At 54.4% G+C, this 19,295-nt stretch overlaps 6 protein-coding genes across 6 annotated transcripts; 5 read left to right on the top strand and 1 right to left on the bottom strand.

Annotated features, from left to right (window-relative positions):
- Positions 1–419: 419 nt before the first annotated feature.
- On the bottom strand, positions 420–1,622 carry BKCO1_500045 (sur7 protein; the record flags this gene model as incomplete). The annotated part of the gene is made up of 4 exons (XM_020276866.1): positions 420–470; positions 525–893; positions 951–1,442; positions 1,506–1,622. 4 exons carry the CDS (start codon positions 1,620–1,622, stop codon positions 420–422), a joined length of 1,029 nt encoding a protein of 342 aa, XP_020133925.1.
- Positions 1,623–3,040: 1,418 nt separating this feature from the next.
- On the top strand, positions 3,041–5,063 carry BKCO1_500044 (fad-binding domain-containing protein; the record flags this gene model as incomplete). The annotated part of the gene is made up of 10 exons (XM_020276865.1): positions 3,041–3,206; positions 3,260–3,363; positions 3,419–3,583; positions 3,644–3,753; positions 3,833–3,849; positions 3,916–3,959; positions 4,027–4,155; positions 4,205–4,558; positions 4,614–4,739; positions 4,797–5,063. 10 exons carry the CDS (start codon positions 3,041–3,043, stop codon positions 5,061–5,063), a joined length of 1,482 nt encoding a protein of 493 aa, XP_020133926.1.
- An 884-nt stretch (positions 5,064–5,947) lies between these two features.
- On the top strand, positions 5,948–9,393 carry BKCO1_500043 (ankyrin repeat protein; the record flags this gene model as incomplete). The annotated part of the gene is made up of 7 exons (XM_020276864.1): positions 5,948–6,411; positions 6,461–6,570; positions 6,620–6,827; positions 6,869–7,217; positions 7,268–7,389; positions 7,457–7,659; positions 7,715–9,393. The coding sequence occupies 7 exons, from the start codon at positions 5,948–5,950 to the stop codon at positions 9,391–9,393; spliced, it is 3,135 nt and encodes a 1,044-aa protein (XP_020133931.1).
- A 668-nt stretch (positions 9,394–10,061) lies between these two features.
- On the top strand, positions 10,062–12,509 carry BKCO1_500042 (heterokaryon incompatibility protein; the record flags this gene model as incomplete). The annotated part of the gene is made up of 2 exons (XM_020276863.1): positions 10,062–10,614; positions 10,666–12,509. The coding sequence occupies 2 exons, from the start codon at positions 10,062–10,064 to the stop codon at positions 12,507–12,509; spliced, it is 2,397 nt and encodes a 798-aa protein (XP_020133932.1).
- Positions 12,510–13,841: 1,332 nt separating this feature from the next.
- Positions 13,842–15,356, top strand: BKCO1_500041 (amino acid transporter; the record flags this gene model as incomplete). Its single annotated transcript, XM_020276862.1, has 3 exons — positions 13,842–13,982; positions 14,033–14,294; positions 14,344–15,356. The coding sequence occupies 3 exons, from the start codon at positions 13,842–13,844 to the stop codon at positions 15,354–15,356; spliced, it is 1,416 nt and encodes a 471-aa protein (XP_020133929.1).
- Positions 15,357–16,596: 1,240 nt separating this feature from the next.
- Positions 16,597–19,277, top strand: BKCO1_500040 (zn 2cys6 transcription factor; the record flags this gene model as incomplete). The annotated part of the gene is made up of 9 exons (XM_020276861.1): positions 16,597–16,664; positions 16,721–16,843; positions 16,898–17,019; positions 17,077–17,241; positions 17,294–17,835; positions 17,892–18,165; positions 18,218–18,393; positions 18,449–18,632; positions 18,703–19,277. The coding sequence occupies 9 exons, from the start codon at positions 16,597–16,599 to the stop codon at positions 19,275–19,277; spliced, it is 2,229 nt and encodes a 742-aa protein (XP_020133930.1).
- Positions 19,278–19,295: the final 18 nt, after the last annotated feature.

The raw sequence follows: 19,295 nt of genomic DNA, 5'->3' as shown, positions 1-19,295 counted from the left end.
GGTAGATGAATGTCATGATTCGTGATGGTAATGGGCTGGAGAGGCTTTGAGATCTTGGAGGACGGGGAATAGAGTTTTGTGAATGTTGACGAGTTACGCGCCACGTTTGTAAATAGAGTAATGCACATGCTCAAAGCTCCGCTGCGCTTCGCCCACCAAGTGGAATATTGTTTCTCGTCACGATTGACGTCAATTATGCATAGATTGCATTTGAATCAGGTCGACTCAAAATTGGGATGTGAAAGATTGTTTAATCTCTCAGAATTTCACTTGGAGATGAGTTCAACTCCAGGACAAATACCAAAGAAAAAATAAGCTAAAAAGACTTATCCAGCAAGCCTCTCGGCGAATCGAAGGTTTTGTACGTGTCACTTTTCGTGCTGTTACTGCATCGCGACCAAGCTTTGTTCACTTAATCACTAAACCACCTTACTCACGCCGCCAAACACAGCAGCGCCAGCAGCATGCGCCTACAGTTCGTTAGCATTCGCTCTGAAAACGGAGCCGCAACGGATATTCCTTACCAAGGCATCCTTCGCAACCTCGGTGACAAATTTCTTATGGTATTTCGCCGTCGCCGGGGACACATCCCTCCCCATCTCGGGCCCCATGATCGACTGTCTCCTCAGCCCGGCATTGCGCCCAAACGCCCCGGCGGCGTACATCTGCTCGATCTCGCGCAGAACCAGTTTGCGTTCGACGTAGTAGTCCATGAACCACACTACCGTGACGACCAGCATCAGCGCGGCCGAGGACCACGCCATCCAGAGGAACTTGTCGCCGCGGGCCGCCGAGATGCCAACGTCGGCGCCCAGACCGTTGACCTTTTCCACCGTCTCGACAAGCACGCCCGTGACGACGCCGCAGGACAGCCCGAGCCCGAGAAATGCCGTCTGTGCGATGATGTTGTGTCAGCGAGATGTTTGATATTTGCGTCCAGACGGACGGACGAACACATCCTTGGTGCAGGGCGCATGGGAGGACTTTACCCCTGATAGCACGAGGTTCACCAGCGAGACCCGCGTGCCGTGCGTGAACCGGCTCGCGTCGACAATCGCCACGATCGTCCCGAAGATGAAGCAGAGCCCCGTTGCTGCGATGCCCGTGCAGAGGAAGAAGAAGACGGCTTGGTACGCGTTCTCGATCTTGCCGCCGACGTCCGTGATGGTCTGCGAGAACGAGACCTCGAACGGCCCGGCTGACTTCGAGCTGGCGAGCGAGATCGGGTTGATCGAGAAGAAGGCGGTGCTCTTGGAGCAGCCTGACAGGCTGCGAGAGCTTCCTGAAGTGTAGTTGCCGAAGCAGTAGTTCATCATGTGGACGCTGTACCACTCGTTGCTGTCCGCGAGCATCGTCCCACTGGCGCCGATGTTGCCGCTTTGCTCGTAGGTGATTGCGGTTTCTTGCGCAGTCTGGTTCCGCAGCAGCTTGGAGATGTCCAGCTGAGGGTGCCGAGTTGGTTAGGAGGGACGGTTTGCGCCGGCCGGGGTCGGTTGGGTACTTACCACCATGATATCGGCGTCTTCAATGAAGTTTGGCTGCCATCCCGCGAAGAGAGAAAGCATGGATAGAATCACGGCAGCGGCTGTGCATATCATAGCTACGATGGAAAACACCCTCATGTTTGCTGAATGGAGGACAGAAGTGAAACTGTTGGGGAAAATGGTGCGTTGAAAGAAAGACGTGAAGAGAAGGGAACGAATGTAAGGAACTCAAGGTCTCTCTCAACAGTCCAGGCTGATGCTTCGCTACAGGGAGCCCGAGACTGAGAACATTTATCTAGATCCCAAAGTGAGTTTCAAGGCGAGAAATCACCTCCGCGTCACTCTCCGAGTACAGATCTCGTTTCATGGGTGAACAATGACGCTGGTCTGGACCATTCCCTGAGGTTCTTGAGCGTTGGGTATCCCAGCGTAGTTCTTCATCTGGCCATTCCCACGTGTGATTACCATGCCCTCCCCGTCCCAGGTTTGATGACACCGTGGAGCAGGACGGTGGTGTAGACGCGTCTGAGTGGGGTCATCTCTGGATCAGCAAGGCGTGATGACCTGCTAGTAGGGCTGCAGCCCCTTGATTAATGATTTGATGCACACAAATCCGCACGAGAGAGTAACAAGCCCAAAAGATAAGAGGCCGATTGGCTGAGTTGGCCGTTGCTTGGCCGTGTCAATCCCTGTCCATTTCGGACCGCGGGGCCAATCGGGTGAGGAGTTTTACGACCCTCTGAACTGGGGCGTCGATCAACAACTGCAGTGAGTCTAGAACCGACATATCGATCTGTTTCATGTCGGACGAACATCCCCGCAATGCCCAGACCGAGCGAAGCTTTGGGTGAAATTAAGTTCCACATCGTGGATGTACACTGCTCGGGGCCAATCGGGTCCATTGACGACGAATTCATGACAGCTTGGCATCGACATCACTCGATGGTGGAGGAGCTTTATGGCCCCTCAAGGCGTGTTGAGCACGTCAATGACCGCTTGAGCAGTGGCACCAAAGTTGAGGAGAAACAGGAGCAATTCTCCGAATCCTCCGAACGGTTCAGGCGAAGGCCACCAAGACATTATGCTCGATGCGGTACAGATGTTTGTGACATTAGGCACAGATTTGTAGGGGGCTGTAGGGCCGTTAGGGCGGGAGGGGTACTTCTCGCAAATTACAAACTCGACCCCGGTGGCCCCACTCCCGTTTCAAACTAAACCGGTTAGGACTCAACCACACTGAGATCCGGGGTAGAGTATAATCTCACGGGTGGGCTCCGAGCAGATCTTCAAGCTGTGTCCTAGCGAGTGTGAAACTTTGTCTTACATCTGAACTGGTGATGGCAGGGTGATGGCAGTTGAGAGCCGACTTGGGCCTCCCATGGTGTTGCGATGGCGGGTATCTAGGACGAATGAGAGTAGATCTTCATGGCTGCCAATTACTTCACCATGTCAAGAGTTTGCTGGCTGTGCTGCGCCATTTCTGCTTAAGAGAACATCTCCGTCCTCAGAGAAAGGAGTACACTATCCAATTCAACCCAGTCCATTTCAATTTCAGAATGCTTCTTCGAACAACTTCTTCGCTGCTGGCAGCCTTGGCTCTGGCAGCTTTACCTTTCTCAACTGCCGTGCCTTTCTCAATCGGCGGCAATTCCAGTACCGCGTCTGAGGCCTGCGGCCAGATTAGCTCCAAGATCTCGGATGCTAGCGACGTCATCCACTCGTGTAGGTTGACTAGCTAGCACCATTCCTTCGGTGCGGGCGAGCTGACAAATTAGTGAATCCCGACTTCATACCCGATATCCATCACTGGTATCTGTCGTCAAGTCAGGTTCCAGAGTGCGTTTTCGAACCCGGCTCTGCTGATGATTTGGCTACTGCTGTGAGACGCCATCCCTTGAGGTCCCACTTCATTCAATACTGACAGCACAACGCAGATGGAAATTATCGCCTCGAAGAAGTCCTCATTTGCTGTGGAGTCAGGCGGACATGCCTCCATTCCTGGTTTTTCGAGTACCGACGGCGTCCACATTTCCTTGAAACGGATGAATCAGGTCGTACTGTCGAGGGACAATGCTACAGTCGAGCTTGGCTTCGGACTCGTGAGTAGCTGCCGCTGCCGACTAAATTGACTGGGCTGACGGCTGCATCAATGACTTCAGACTTGGGCCGATGTCTACGAAAAACTCGATGGGACTGGCTACAATGTGGTTGGTGGACGAGTGGTTGGCCCGGGAGTTGGCGGATTTACCCTCGGTGGAGGCTTCTCCTGGTAAGAAGCTATTGAGCCCAACCGTCCACTTATGATAAGCTCTATGCACAAGACTGACTGACTGACTTGAATCCTGCAGGAAAACTAACCAACACGGTGAGTCTATTAATACTCGCATAGCACAAGTTTCCTTCACGGGAAAACTGGTTCTGATCATCGCAGGCTTGACGTGTGACACGGTCAAGAGCTTCACGTTAGTGATGCCGGTAAATATCCACCTTCGGCAAGGAAACTCCTTAAGCGTATTCAACACCGTCTAATCAAACAAAACAGAACGGGACTGTCACTCGCGTCGATTCAGAGACGCCGGATCTGTTCTTCGCTCTTAAGGGAGGACTGAACCGTTTTGGAGTCGTTGCCTCGGCCGAGTTCTATACTCACCCTCAGCCTCCTCAAGTCTATGTAAGTAAAGGCCCTGGTAGACATGAATCGTTACTTACCATTTGCATAGGGTGGCGTAGTAATCTATGGAGATGACCACATCGACGCCGTTATCGATGCGACCGCACAGTTCGACGCAGATAACACGGACCCGAAGGCACAGATAATTACCACACTTCGTGGCGAGCCGACGGGCGTGGTGTCTCTAGTACTCTTCTTTTATGACGGACCGGAACGCCCGGCGGCTTTTGCCTCGTTTGATAAGATTGATTCAGTCATCAGCCATGTGAAGACTCAATCGTTCGCCGACTTCGTGAAGGGTTTCCCGGCGAATTACTTGCCCCAGGCCCGCGGTACATTCCATACGCTTTCGACCTCGAAATTGACATCCGGATTCTTGAGTGCTGTTAAGAATGAGTCGGACGTAAGTTTCCGCCTCTGCACACTCGTCGTTAGAAACTAACATTGTATTCAACCAGACCCTTAGAAAACAGATGATCGATCACAGCGGGTTCAGCGTCAGCTATGATATCGAACCGTTCTTGAAGACATGGGGCGACAACGCAACCGAGAGCGCATACCCGCACGCCAACTCACCTCTACCCGTAATACCAGGCCACCCAACGCAAAACGAATTCTTGCTGATGTCCTATGCTCTACAGCTAAACTTGGACTTCGCCTGGGTCTCGCCTGACGACGACGAATTCTGGCACAACGCCATGCGCGCGTCCGTGAACCACCTGAAGCAGGTCGCCCAGCAAGAGGGCATCTACTCCCCGGACGACTTCGCGGCCTACCCCAACTACGCCATCGCGAACACCACGGCCGTGGAGCTCTACGGAAGGAAGAACGCGGCTCGTCTCCGCAGCATTCGCAGCCAGGTTGATCCTGATGGCGTGATGGACCTTGCTGGCGGTTGGTCCATTTGAAGTCATTAGGCTCTCTCACTCGTCGTCATGGCAGCCGTTCATTCTCTTCCGATTCACTCATTACTCTATGTTGGCTTTACGTTCTTGCTCGTCTTTTGATGGCTTTATGTTTTGGAGGATTTTCGTCGTAGCTTTTTGTGCAGGCTAGCTTGATCAAGCAAATCACTGGTGTTCATATGCAAAGTTTCTCGAAGATCACAATAGTCAAGAATTGGTCGCCTTTTTGAGGGTTTCTTGTCTCGCTGCGATGTGATAGGTGGATGGGGCGGGGTTGGGTCGCGGGCGGCCTCCCGGCGTCATCATGCGTCCAGTTAATGTCGGAGAGCCCGATGCATGTAAGACCTAAAGAAGGCACTCTAAATCATTGGGTAGACATGATGCAGCCAATGCAAATGCGAGTGCACCCTGTTTTCCGTTTCGCACTCGGCATGAAGTTCAAGACGGAACAGGACTTTACAATGTTGATTGGCCGAGGACAGTGTGGCTGAGGATGCCGTGTACCTAGCACGACTTGGGTCTGACGCTGACAGTTATAAGCTTGACGAATGAGTGGTAAGACCTCTCTTGAACTCCTTGCTTACTGACTGATGATTTTTGCGCTAGGCTCTGGATTTTGGACATGCTTCTCCTTTGTATTCCGGGGCATGAGTCTCAAACCAAGAGCTGAAAGGCGACCACGGTTTGAACGCAAGGCCGAAGGCAGCTAAGTTGCACAAGCCAATAGTGGCAACTTGCAACGGGCTCTCAGCCCCGTGTCACGAGTTATTTGTCATGCTTCTCCAGCATAAATACGTAGTTACCTTTCAGCCAAAGCTCCATTCATTTCCACCATCCTCCCCCAGACTCACCAGCAGCCAAGACCACCAACTCCATCCGTCGGAAAGATGGCAGAGATCGGGACTGTAGCTGCTGCTGCTCAGCTTGCCGGTTACGGTATCAAAGCCGTGATGGTATGCGCAAGACTCTACCAGCAGCTTCGCGATGCGTCGCAGGAAGTCCAGTGCAAAACATCCAATATTCGTCATGCAGAAGCGCTCATCAGAAACATCAAGGGGAGTCTTGACTCGGTGGGGCCGGGCAGTGTCTCCAGCATCATATCTCCTGGAGCGTTGAAAGAGGCCAACGATCTGGTGCAAGCGTGGTTGATTCGAGCTGAGTATCTTTCTGCCTTGTTGGACGGCCTCACTGTCGCACCAAGAGATGCCATATTGAAGAAGGGCCTGAAAAGAGCCAGGTCGCTTCAGATACAAGGGGAATTGGATGCTCAGTTTGAGGAGCTTGACAAGCTTGCACGAACATTGGATCTGTGGCACTCTCACCAGAACATACGCTTTTGGCAACAGCAGCTGTAGGTAGCGCTTTCTCTGGCAATTGATCCGTTGCTGATTATTTTGCAGGAGTACTTCAAGCACTACGCAGGCGAGTCTCCAGACTTTGCAAAAGCAGGTCGAGGAGTGCAACGTTTCAATCCAGGCCATGGTGCAGAGCCTTCCGCAAATCAACCGCCGTAAGTGCCAGCGAAAACAACGAAAACCATGCTCAACCATGACCACAAGTCAATATGGAGCTCCCTGTCCGCCACTGCGTCACCATCAACTGCATTCTGATGCTTCTATCTCAAGAGCGTCGTATGCATTGGGAATGTGCAGCTGTTTTCGAAGTCCGGCCGGCACTGGTGCGAAGAGAGACTTCTTCGTCGGTCCACTCACGTTCTTCTATCAATCTGACGCGCATAGCGGCAAATGTCCCCTCAGAAGAGCCCCGGTAACAAGGAGGTGCGGGGTGACTGCCAGACTTCGGTTCAGCACTGGGCTCAACGTCACCCTGGCCTTCCGAAGCATAAGCGGCGGTCTTGTTTTCCAGCTCTCGCCACAGATTGTAGCAACTCGAATCGTCGACCCCAAGGCTTCTCCTGCATTTTTGTCTCTTGCGCAAATGGGCGAGAACTTGTGCAAAGCTACGGGCAAACGTTCCACGGGTGAAGATTGGTGGCTGAGCAGCTTGGCTTGCCAACGGCCGGACGGACAATACTCGGAGCACATTGGAAGGGTGCAGGCTGTGCTAAGGGATATCTATCACAAGCTGGAGTACAACTTCGGAGCCGGTCTCGCCTCGGCAAGAGATGAGGACGAAAATGGATCAACCCTACTACATGTAAGTTCGAATTCGGACCTCTCTTGCAACCATATCTAATGTGTTTGAAGGAGTTCGTCCGATACATTTCGCCTGTTTGGTACATTCAGAGTGAAGTCTATGATACGCTGGCAAGCATCGTGAGACTACTCATTTCCCATGGTATCGAAGTCAATGCAAGAACGCTGTACAGGTATGTGATCTATGCCACGAGTTGACCTAAACGGCATAGACTAACCATACATGTATCCTTTGCGAAGACCGATGAAGACATACACCGCGCTCGATGCTTGCTTCTTCGATGCCGCGGGAGTAGAAGGATTCAAATCCTGCCACATGCTCGGCCTCTCGAAAATCGATCGACTGATCTCCAGCCATGGCGGGGAGATCACCAGATCGAAGCTTGGACCCGGCTTCCCATGTGAAATGCGCGTTATCTTGAATAATCCCGACATCGGAGTGGGTGAGTACTCAAATAAATCCCCCTACAAGTGAGTATAGAGCTAACATCGCACAAGAATACGGCTGTTCTCCCCTTGGCCTTGCAGTCATACGACGCAGTCTCGCAATGGTCAAACAGCTTGTTGCACGAGGTATTGAAATCGACGGAAGGCCCGATGACCCTCATTCTCCGCTCTCTTTTACACTCGGCTGGCCCGAGGGGATGAGGTTCTTGCTCGAATCAGGAGCCGATCCATCTACAGCAATCCACTCTGCCGTCTTCTTCGGCAACGCGGCCGCCGTTCGAATGCTTCTCGAATATGATTGCACCATCTTCCGAGACTACTCGGCGCAGTACCCACCACAGTCCGCATGGTACAGCCCATTCGAAGGAGACCCGCGAAAGGCGCCGGTGGATTCGGTATTGGAATACTCGTTGTGGAAGTACGTGTACTCGAACGACAGCAAACGGTGTCCAAACAACTCCAGCATGCCCTCAATTCGGAGGGCACTCGTCAACTACATGGCCGAGTCGCGGAGGAAACTGGCAAAGCTGGCACTTTTGAAGATCCCTCGGGCAGAATTATACAAGCTCGGATGGGATGCATCGGAAACCATCATCGACAAAGCGGCAATTCCAATCTGCAAAAGACTTGAGCAATTGGGTATCAAAGTCCCTCGCTCCCTAAAGCCAGGCCGCTACGCAACCGCCTACCACATGCGGTACTTGGACACAAGCACCGCGGACTGCCTATACCAGGCTGGTTTCCACGACCTCGACGTCGAAGACGACCAAGGTTGGACGCCGCTCCTCCTCTCATGCTCCGGCCACCGCCACAAAGAAAGCCTCGACTCTTCCGACCCGCTCCCATCGTGGTACCTCGACCACAGCGTCATCCCGCGCGCCACCGCCGCCTCTTCAAACGGCACAACCCACCTCCACCTCCTCGCCATACGCTTCCGCCACCACCTCCGCCACCCCTCCCCATCAGCCCCAGACCCGCAGCACCGCCTCCGCCTCTCCACCACCCTCGCCCGCTTCTGCACCAGCACGCCCTCAACCCCCCTCATATCCCCCGACCGCTGCCGCTGCCCCTGCTCGCCGTCCGGCGGCTGCCTCCCGCCCACCCTCTTCCTCAAGCGCCAACCGCTCTCCTGGCCCCACAAGTCCGACCACCTCCACGCCCTCTTTTCCCGATCCCTCGCCGCCGGCACACCCAATCCCATCCGGCCGTTCCACTTCTCCGCCGCCAACGTCGAACTGTTCGAGCGCTTGGGCCTCACGCATACGTGCTGCGGTGGCGGCGGCAAGTGCAACAGCGTGGACGACGACGACGACGACAGAAGCGCGATCTGGGACGAGGAAAGCGAGTTGATCGCGTGCCTGCGGGACTGGATGCGGCTGTACGCCGAGCTGGAAGCGGAGCACTGCTGTGCGGCTGCGGCGGAGCAGCAGGGCGATGCCGATGGGGGATCGGCCGACGTCTTCTGGGACGCGTGGTGGATGGCGGTCGGGAAGTTTGTGCCGGAAAGGCCTTGGGTGCGGAGCGGTCAGCGCGGGCCGGGAGATCGGGCGGCGGGTTGGCGGCGGGATGGCGATGTTTGTGATGGGTGGCCGGGTGGGGAGGGTCAGGGGGGGTATGGTCCGGATGCGGTGGCGGTGAGGGCGGAGGTGGGGTTCGCGGTGGGGGAGCTGAGGCGGCGGCGGGGGGAGTGGGAGGTGTTTGGGGGGTTGGGCGGGGATGTGTTTGCGTGAGTTTGTGGAGGTGGTGTTGATTGCGAGGGGAGGATTTGCTTAGGGTCCGTTAGCGAGTTTTGTGCAAGAAGTGTTCTTCTGTTACAACTGATCGGGAGTGTAGAGTCTGTTGTGACCTGCGATAATATAAGCAGTACCTTCACCATGCTATCTTTCCGTGAAAGGAATAATAGTGCGAACAGCTGAGAGATGAATAGTGTTAAGGATTTGCTCGAACAGAAACACCAATTCCTCGCCTCTTTTCCAACGAAAGAAGCGATTGTTACTCATCTTGAGTACTCGGCGGGAACTTGACATGTACAACCAACCTTCCTCTCAGTGCTTCGTTATCCGCGAATGGAGGCTTTTAATATACGCAGTTCCAGTCCCAGGTCGCTACGCTAGTAGAAGGTAAGACACCTGGTGTTTTCTCGCATCAGCGATATCGCTTCCGGTCTCACGTGCGTCCAGCTGTTCACAGTTGATTGGACATGAGTACGATAACGGCGTAGCCTGCAAGAAGGCCGTCCAATGTGTCAGCTACCCCGCTTCGTTCGCCAAACAATACTGCAGCAAGACAAGAAAACCCAAAACACTTCAGGAATTCTCCCTCTACACAACGAGCCTCGCATTAGGAGTTTCGACTCGTTACTATTCCCTACCACGCCTGATTCCGAGTCGCCTGAGCCATGTCAGCCGAGAACCCTTACCCCGAGATCCAACATCTTTGCGCTCCTTGCGCAGGGCTGAATTTCCGGGAGATCCTCCTCCATGATCTGACGATGCCCGACGACGCTTTTCCATATGTCCGCCACCACAAAGGGGTTGAAGAGCTGGTAACATGCGCGATCCAGGAAGGCTGCGAATTGTGCAGGATTTTCATGGTTTCATTTGCTTCGGAACAGAGCTTTATCTATGGCACGATCCGGCCGGAAGAGGATTGCGAGGAAAGGGTGCGCGATATCCTTGAGAAACAGCCGCATCTTCGCGAGCGTGTACTCATTGCAGGACCTTACTCCGGATTTCCTGTTCCCGGTGCGCTTTTTAGCGAAGGTGGAGAAAGTGCCGGGATCGGGCTGTGGATCAGTACAGATCAGTTTGATAACGGAGATGAGAACGTAAAGGAGGACATGGACAAGCAAAACGAAGAAGAGTATCAAGAAAGCGATGAGCAAAAAGCACCAAGCCTGGGTAGGATAGGAAAGACGCCGATTACATTTGCCAAATTCAGCTCGGAGAGATGTATGTCGAATGTCTACGATGTTGTACCCACACACTGACTGCGACCAACAGCCACGACGCTCGGAGACATGCCTCTTGTTCAAAATATTCGACTTCGCCCAATCTCAAATGACCCGAAGACACCAGCATGCATGAGAACTGCCAGCGAGTGGCTCACGAACTGCCTCCAGAATCACAATCAATGCAGAAAAGACACACCAGCTCATAGCCAGCTACCAACTAGAGTTCTCGATGTTGGAGATGAGACACAAGAGCCAAGACTGGTGGTTACCGGAGATTCCGTTGGAAACTACGCCGCCTTGAGCTATTGCTGGGGTGTAGACAAAAACAAGCACTTAACACTGACAGAGGACAACTTGGAGGTATTCAGAATTTCAATACCTTTATCATCCCTTCCAAAGACTCTTCTGGATGCGGTGCTTGTTACGAGGTCTTTGGGACTCCAATACCTTTGGATAGACGCGTTATGCATAATCCAAGACTCGGCCGAGGATTGGACGTACGAGGCTGGGAGCATGAACGCCGTCTACAACAACGCCATCGTGGCAATATTCGCAACATCAGCAAAGTCTGCAGACGATGGGTTTCTGGAAAGGCGTGTACCTGATCCATATCGTTATCACCTGCCTCGTTCGGCCGTGTGGCCAACCAATACCAATCTCGACCGAGACTTGACCGAGACAGAAGCCAACCCAATATTCCTTGAGCTCTTCGACGAGAAACCTCTATACCTCGATGAAGACATGCGAGAAGACGACACCTATCCCTGGAAAACGCGCGGTTGGACATTGCAAGAGCGTCTGTCGCCGAAGCGTGGTATAAGCTTCAACAAAACGCAAATGATGTGGCATTGTCTGACGTGCACGGAGCAAGAATGTGGACACCATGAGGATTACAACGTCAGAAGACAATTTGACTTGGTGGATCATATCAGCGCCGTCGAAGGCTCACTGCTCTTGACTTCAATATCTGAGCGTTGGGACACGCTGGTCCGCTTGTCAGAGTCTGTCTTGGCTGTTACTGGAGTAGAACGCTACGAAGAGTTGGCTGTTCAGCTTTGGTTTCGCATCTTGGATCATTACAGCACCAGAACGCTTTCCGACCATTCTGACAGGTTGCCTGCTGTTGCGGCTCTTGCCAAGACTCTCGAGGATCGGATGGGCGGAAGGAACCGCTACCTGGCTGGGTTGTGGGAAAATGAAATCGCTTTGGGGTTGGCTTGGACACCTTGCGGCAACGAGATTGCTCAGTGGTGTAAAAATGAGGCAGCGATACGAGCACCATCGTGGAGTTGGGCGAGTGTTGCCGCCAGCAGCTACAACGGGTACAGGTGCCATGAATTTGATAAATGGAACATCCGGAGCGTCATGAATCTTGAAGGGATCGAGATTGCAAATGACGAAGAACGCTTCCTCCCGCGAAGTACTTTTGCACTCAGAATACGTGCGCCGGCGAAAAGACTGTCAGATAGTTGGGCATCGACGGAAAACACGACAGACGTGGATGAGCAAGATTTGGCACAAGCTACCCTGGAGAGGATTTTGCGAAGGAGACTCGTACCCAACAGACAGGGCTCCTCCGATGATATCATAAAAGAGCCCAGGAGCTCGGAGTATGTCCAAAAGCATGAACCACATGTCGGTCAACGTTTCCTTGCCATGAAGTATCTCGAGAGGACAGGAATAGGCGGGGTACACTTTTTCTACCGACCTGGCCCTATAGAGTCGTTTTTCCTTATTCTAGAAAGTGTTTCCGACGGCGAGAATCGGTATCGGCGGGTAGCAGACGTGATGTTGGCGGACCAGGCGTGGTCTGATGAGGGTGTCGTTGAGAAGGATCTATTGGACAAGATAAAAGAACAGAGATGGCCGCGGCAGGAGATAGAGCTGGTTTAGCAAAGACTTTTTGATGGAATGTATTTCTGTCATGGTAGTGGAGCATTGAGACTAGCCGAGGCGAGATCGTGACAGCCGGACTCCAGAAAAAGCATGACTTGTTGATGCAAAGCTCATGTAACCGAGCAGCGGGTACGTGTCAGGGCACGAAGATATATTAGCCTGCCATGCCAGAATAAACTCTAATTGGGTTTATTCCAGTACCTCTTTTAGCCCCCGGAGGGCCTGCATACGCATGGAGCAGTGGGTAAGGGTATACTCCTTACAGTACGAATGTAGAGACTAACAGGTAAATATATAAGCCCTAGAGGATAGCCAATAAGCGCACCATGACATACGAAAGTAAATTGTACGTCTCTTGTGGTCCAACCTTTTTCGTGCTGTCACTGTAGCTAAATTAGAGGCAGCTTAGCAATAGTGCATGTTGAAAATGTGGTTCCTTCCAAGGCTGGCCCCGGTGTGAAGTCTGCATTTGGTTCATCTGACCTTGAAGATTGCTGTTCGGGGCCCGGCCGATTGATTGGTTGTTTTTCCATGTGCCCGGTCCGCTCACTCGAGACTATCTATCTGGATCGCTCTTCGGGTGGTGCGCCTTCCAGAGATATTCCGACCATTTAAGTTAGGAAAAGTCTTATTCTCGAGAGCTGGTGCCTGCTGCCATTAGCTCCTACATCAAACCTCATCAATTCTCCTACCCATTGATTCCACCTCGCATCCCGATCCGAAGTTTCTCCAATCCAGCCTTATCAATGAGAGGTTGACGGTGGGTCTTAGAGTTGAAGATCATTAGCATATGGCTAGTCACGATACTCGATCGCAGGCTCCTGGTCTTATTGCGATGCTATCTGATATTTATGCAAGTGTCGGCGGGAGGACGTCTACTGTGGGGCCATCGTTACTTTCACAGTCACCACATGTCATACGTAAGCCGATAGGGTACTAGGATTGCCTTGATAGTGTGGTCGTCAATGGGCGTTTCAGTGTTATCTGATATGCTGTTGATCCTATCAGAATGCTCTCAGGCTTATCGACGTCGAGTGTCTCTACTGTTTCGATGGCTATCTGGGATACCTGGGGGCCCGGGCGGTTTACCCGCGACGCTCGGTAAGCAACCCGATGGCGTATTTGAGCCGCGCTACCCCACCCCTGCCGTCAGTAGAATGGGATGTCTCAGTTTCAAAGATAACGCGGGGTATGACATAGGACCTCGGGCTTAAACGACCTGTTTTCTGGAGCCGTATCAGGACGTTTTAGACGCTACTTCGTTCATGTCCCCATCGTTTTGGCCAGTGCCAGCATAGTTCCAGTGCTTTGGGTTTCGCTCTGTCCAAGATGTCGTCCGAGAAAAACGAGTATGATGCGGAGCTTGCTCTCAGCAGCTCAATCAAGAAAGAGGAGGACGACTCCAACGTGCCTATCCAGGAAGATGCCGTTTTCGGTGACATTACGGAAAAAGGCCCAAACTATCGCAATGTGCGTTGAACTGGTCAATTCAGTCCTTCTGTGGTAGCTGACAGTAATAGGTGGGCTGGCTGGGCACGGTGGCTCTCATGATGAAGACGCAGGTCGGGTTGGGCGTCTTGTCCATCCCGTCTGTTTTCGACACGCTCGGCCTTATCCCCGGAGTCATCTGCTTGATTGCCATTGGCATCATCACGACCTGGTCGGGTTACATGGTCGGTGTCTTCAAGCTGAGTCACGGCTCGGTCTACAGCATTGACGACGTCGGCCAATTGCTGTTTGGCCGGGTGGGTCGTGAGGTGTTTGCGATTGCATTCGCGCTGTGTGAGTATACCGTCGAGGGAGAGATATCATCCCTTCTGACATTGGACAGACTGGATCTGTTGCGCCGGCTCCGGCATGCTGAGCATCTCGATCGGCCTGAACGCCCTCTCCACCCACTCTGTCTGCACTGCCGTCTTCGTCGCGGTTGGAGCCATCATCGGATGGGCTTGTGGCAGCATCCAAACACTCGGACGCATCACCTGGCTCGCATGGGTTGGTCTGGCCGGCATCGTAACCTCGATTCTCGCCCTCACCATCGCCGTCGGAGTCCAGGACCGGCCTGATGCCGCCCCTCAAGCGGGCGTCTGGCACTCGGACTACAAGCTCATTGGCAGCCCGACCTTCGCCGAAGCCGCGGCGGCGCTGGCTTCACTCGTCTTCGCCTACGCGGGCACGCCGGCCTTCTTCTCCATCGCGTCCGAGATGCGCGAGCCGCGGCACTACACGCGGTCGCTGATGATCTGCCAGTGCTGCGTGACGGCCATCTACGTGGCCATCGGCGTCGTTGTCTACTACTACTGCGGATCCTACGTCGCGTCGCCGGCGCTGGGGTCGGCCGGCGTGGTCATGAAGAAGGTCTGCTACGGGCTCGCCCTGCCCGGCCTCATCGTCACCACGACGCTCATGACGCACTACCCGGCCAAGTACGCCTTCGTCCGCATCCTGCGCGGGTCCCACCACCTGGCTTCCAACTCGGTCGTGCACTGGACCACCTGGCTCGGCTGCACCGGGGCCACGGCCGTCACGGCGTACGTCATCGCCAGCGCGGTGCCCGTCTTCGACGGCCTCGTCTCGCTGGTCGGCGCCCTGCTCGGAACGATGATGAGTATCCAGCCCATGGGCTGCATGTGGCTGCACGACAACTGGGGTGCGGGGAAGATCAGGCTCAACCGCACGCCCAAGTGGACGGCCATGGTGTGTTGGTGCGTCTTCGTCATTGCGGCGGGCACGTTCCTCATGATTGCTGGCACATACGGCGCGATTGTGGGCATCATGGCGGACTACAAGGCGCAAGGAGGCTCGGCGGCGTGGTCGTGCGCCGACAACTCGAACTCGACGTAGCTGGGGGAGGGATTCAGTGCGAGAGTTGGATATCGTTACAGTTTACTCTTCGTCCATGTATGGTATGGAAAGCTCCGCTCCTATGAAACCAAAATCCTACCGAAAAGTGCTAAAGAGCAGGAGGCTATTAGGTAGATGCGTTGGTAGATGCATTAGTATGTACAACCCCATGCATTGGTGGAGAGCTGGAGGCTTGTTCTGCCAACGACCTACTTTCCCCGGAAACTGCGGCTACACCCTGTTGTAAATGACGTCGGATAGAGAGATAGTGTAGGGTGACTGGTAAGTGAGTCTCCACATCTCATCGTATCCCCCACGTTCTCCGCAAGGTGCGACGGGAGGGCTTCCGACTTGTACTTGCCTAATATGGGCAGCTGATCTTTTGGGGCCGGGTGCTGATTGGTCGCTACGGTAGAGCATCCGGCTTATCGACACCGTCATGGGCTGGAGGGCTGGCCAATCAAGCTGCCTCTTTCCTCTTTCCCGCCAGTGCTCGTCGCGGCACCTCATCTGCTGCTCCCCATACGAGCCACGAGCATCGCACCTCTCACCACCATGGGCTTCATCTCCTCCCTGCTCCACGTCCCTCCGGCGGGCTTGTGATGGTGCCCCGCCATCACCTTAATGTTCGACACACGACCAACCCAATCGACCTCGCCTCCCAATCCCGCTACCTCGCGTCGACCGGCCTCACCAGCATCATCGCGCCGGGCGTTGTTGCCACTGGGGGCTTAATTTTTCTTCTTGAAAAAGGGGGGATGGATGTAGTTCGTATCACTATGGGCAAGTCCGAATGTGGTGTAATGTATACGTTATTTCGTGGCAGATTTGCCCGTAGTGGTGTGGTTTGTCGGAATCATGATTGTTGAGGGCGAAGATGTAGTGTCGTGGAAATGCGGTTCCGTCACGGTTGGTGATAGAAGATATCGGAAAGGGTAATTCGAGGGCGGTTATCTTATCTGTGATTACGATGCTGCCAGTACAAGGCTCGCTCTAGAAGAATAACAGAGAAGCTAGCAAATGCGGATTTCGTTTTTTTAAACAGCGGCAGCGCAGGGACAGAGCAGTGTCGAGAGCGTGTCTCGGGACAGGGCCTGATGGGCCGGAAGGGGGTTGATAGTTACCCCGCATTTCGACTGCAGATCCACACGTCGCGATAAGAAAACCGACTGGCAACACTTGCTTGTCCGGTCTTCCGTCATTCACTTTCGATATGCCTCCCCAATCCAGGCGATCACGAATGCCGGGTGCCCAAGCGGATGCGGCAGCCGACAGAGGGCGCGTCACAAAACGCAGATCCTGCAACGCGTAGGTGCCTTCTTCGCATGCCCGGTGCTGCATCATCCATCTGACTCCAACCTCAGTTGCGTGAGATGTCGCCGCCAGAAAATCAAATGCTCCGGCTCGAGGCCCTGCGACGCCTGCAGCAAACGCAACCTGTCATGTGACTTTGACGAACGCGACCAGAAAATCCTTGTCACAAGAGGGTATCAACTGCCCCTTGCTCCCTCGCTGCCCATCAACTGACTGTCTATCACCAGATATCTCATCGACCTGGAGCAGAAAGTCGAAAACTGGAAGCGCCATCATGGCGGTGCAGATTGCCGCACACCACGCTCTTCCCGTGCCAGTCAGGATGTAGCTGACGGAGCCACCGACGCTGGTACGTCGCAATCCTCACTTCTCTCTACCTATATCCAAGTGGCCTGAATTCTCGCAGGAGACTCCGATGATGGCTCCGACGGAGCAGATGAATCCATAGCTGCTCCGCCCAACCACCAGAGCACTCGCTCCATCGCACGGTCTGATCTCGTGGCCTCCACTTTGACAAATCCCCTGTCTACTGGTCCCTCCACCTTCATGGCCGCTAGTGACGGGAGAAAATGTCAGTTCTCCTCCTCCTCGCTTTCTCTACAACGACACTAACTATCGCAAAGTCTACCTTGGAACCTCGTCGAATTGGTCTTTCACTCGCCGGCTTCTGAGCATGACACACGAATTCATCTACCAAACCACCGTCCCCAGCACCACCCTTCTCTTCGACGGAGCAGCATACGACTTGAATTGGTCCGACCGCAGGACCGCTGCCCATCTGGAAACCCCTCTCTTGCCAACACTCGACTATGCCATCTACCTCATCAACGCCGTCAAGTTCCATTGCGGCCAGACTTTCCACTTGTTCGACGAGGCCTCCTTCATGGAAAGTCTCTACGACTTCTACTCTGACCCCAACCACAGCATCGCCGAAGCCCATCTGTGGTATATTCATTTCCTCATTATTCTTGCCTTTGGCAAAGCCTTCACCACCCAGAGGAGCCAAGGAAAGCGGCCGCCGGGAACCGACTTCTTCGCCAAGGCCGTGCAGATGCTTCCAAGTACCATTTTGCTCGAGAGGCAACCACTGATGTCCACCGAGATCCTTTGTTGCATCTCCTTGTATCTTCAATGCTTGGACTACCGAGACGCCGCGCACAATTACGTGAGAAACCCAACAGGGCAAAGACTTCTCCCGGACACGACTGACACGTGAAGCAGATCGGACAGGCCATGAGGATTGCACTCTGCCACGGAATGCACACGGACATGCCAGTGCGCCATCTCGGCGAAGTTCATGTCGAGAGGTGTCGCAGGGCTTGGTGGACCACATACGTCTTGGACCGGGAAATGACGTCCTTGATGGGCCTTCCCCAGTCCATCCACGACGACGACGTGCATCCTGACTTGCCCACCTTCTCCGGCTCCATCCAGCGAGCTGCCGCTCTGAGCATGCAGATCAAGCTGTCTCGAGCCATTGCTCGTGTCAATAGGGGTAAGTGAGCCTGACCGTGCTTGGTTGCTGTTGCTAACCTCTACTCCCACAGGCGTCTACGGTGCCGATGGCCGGCTCAACAGCAAGTTCCTGCTGAGCACGAAAGAAGTCCTGGCCAGCATCGCACACCTTGCTGACGAGCTTCGCGAAGCGTTCCCGTTGCAGATAGCCGATGCCATCAGCGGCATCTCCCGGACATACGCTTACCTGCATCTCCTATACCACCAAGTAGGTCCCGCATCAGATATCGACGAGCGTGCCGAGCTAACCTTTTCCTCCACAGTGCATCGTCCTCGCAACCCGACCCCTCCTCTTCTGTTTCCTCAAAATCCGCTTCGAATCCACCGGCGCCGACCGCATCACCCTGCACTCCTCCCAAACCACCTTCAACCTCGCAAAAATGTGCATGGAGTCGAGCCAGCAGATGATCAGCATCCTCAACTGCGTGCGAGCCCAGCACCTCCTGGGTAAGCCTTGCCCTACCCTACTCTTCAACCCCCCCGCCCCGCTTCCGGATCGGACTCACCTCTGGACTAGAAACGTTCCTCCCCTTCGACCTCGAAGCCATCTCCGTCTCCACCGTCAACATCATCCTCGCCCCGTCCGTCGATCCCGATCTCCTCGCCAACCGCGCATCCTGGCTCGACCGCGCCTTCGCCATCTTCGACGACATGGCCTCCGCCGGCAACGTCGTCGCCGAGTACCGCCGCGCCGAGCTGCGCAAGCTGGACGGCATGCTGTCTCAGCTCTCGCACTTGCACTCGCGTCGCGCGAGCGCATCGGCGGAAGCAGCAGCAGAAGCAGAAGCAGAAGCGGCGGCAACAGCTGCTGCTGCTGCTGCCGCCGCCGTCACCGCCGCTCAGCAAGAGTGTATGCGCCGGGGCGGGCCGTCTGGCGCCATGGCACAGCTGGACGCCCCAATGCAGCAGACGACGCCGGCGGGGTGTATGGGGAGTGCTAGTATTTTGCCGTCGCCCATCTCGGGGATTCTGGATGAGATTTGCTTTGGTGGCGGGTTGGCCGGGGCGCAGATTATGGATACGGTGAATCAGATCGATAGCGGGGACAACGAGTGGATGTCGCATGAGATTATGGAGCATAGTATCTGGTAGGTAACTAGGCGGGAAGAA

The sequence above is a fragment of the Diplodia corticola genome (genome assembly GCF_001883845.1).
Source record: "Diplodia corticola strain CBS 112549 chromosome Unknown scaffold5, whole genome shotgun sequence".
Classification (NCBI taxonomy): Eukaryota; Fungi; Ascomycota; class Dothideomycetes; order Botryosphaeriales; family Botryosphaeriaceae; genus Diplodia; species Diplodia corticola.
Note: the sequence above shows the minus strand (reverse complement) of the source record. Positions and strands in the feature narration are given on the sequence as shown.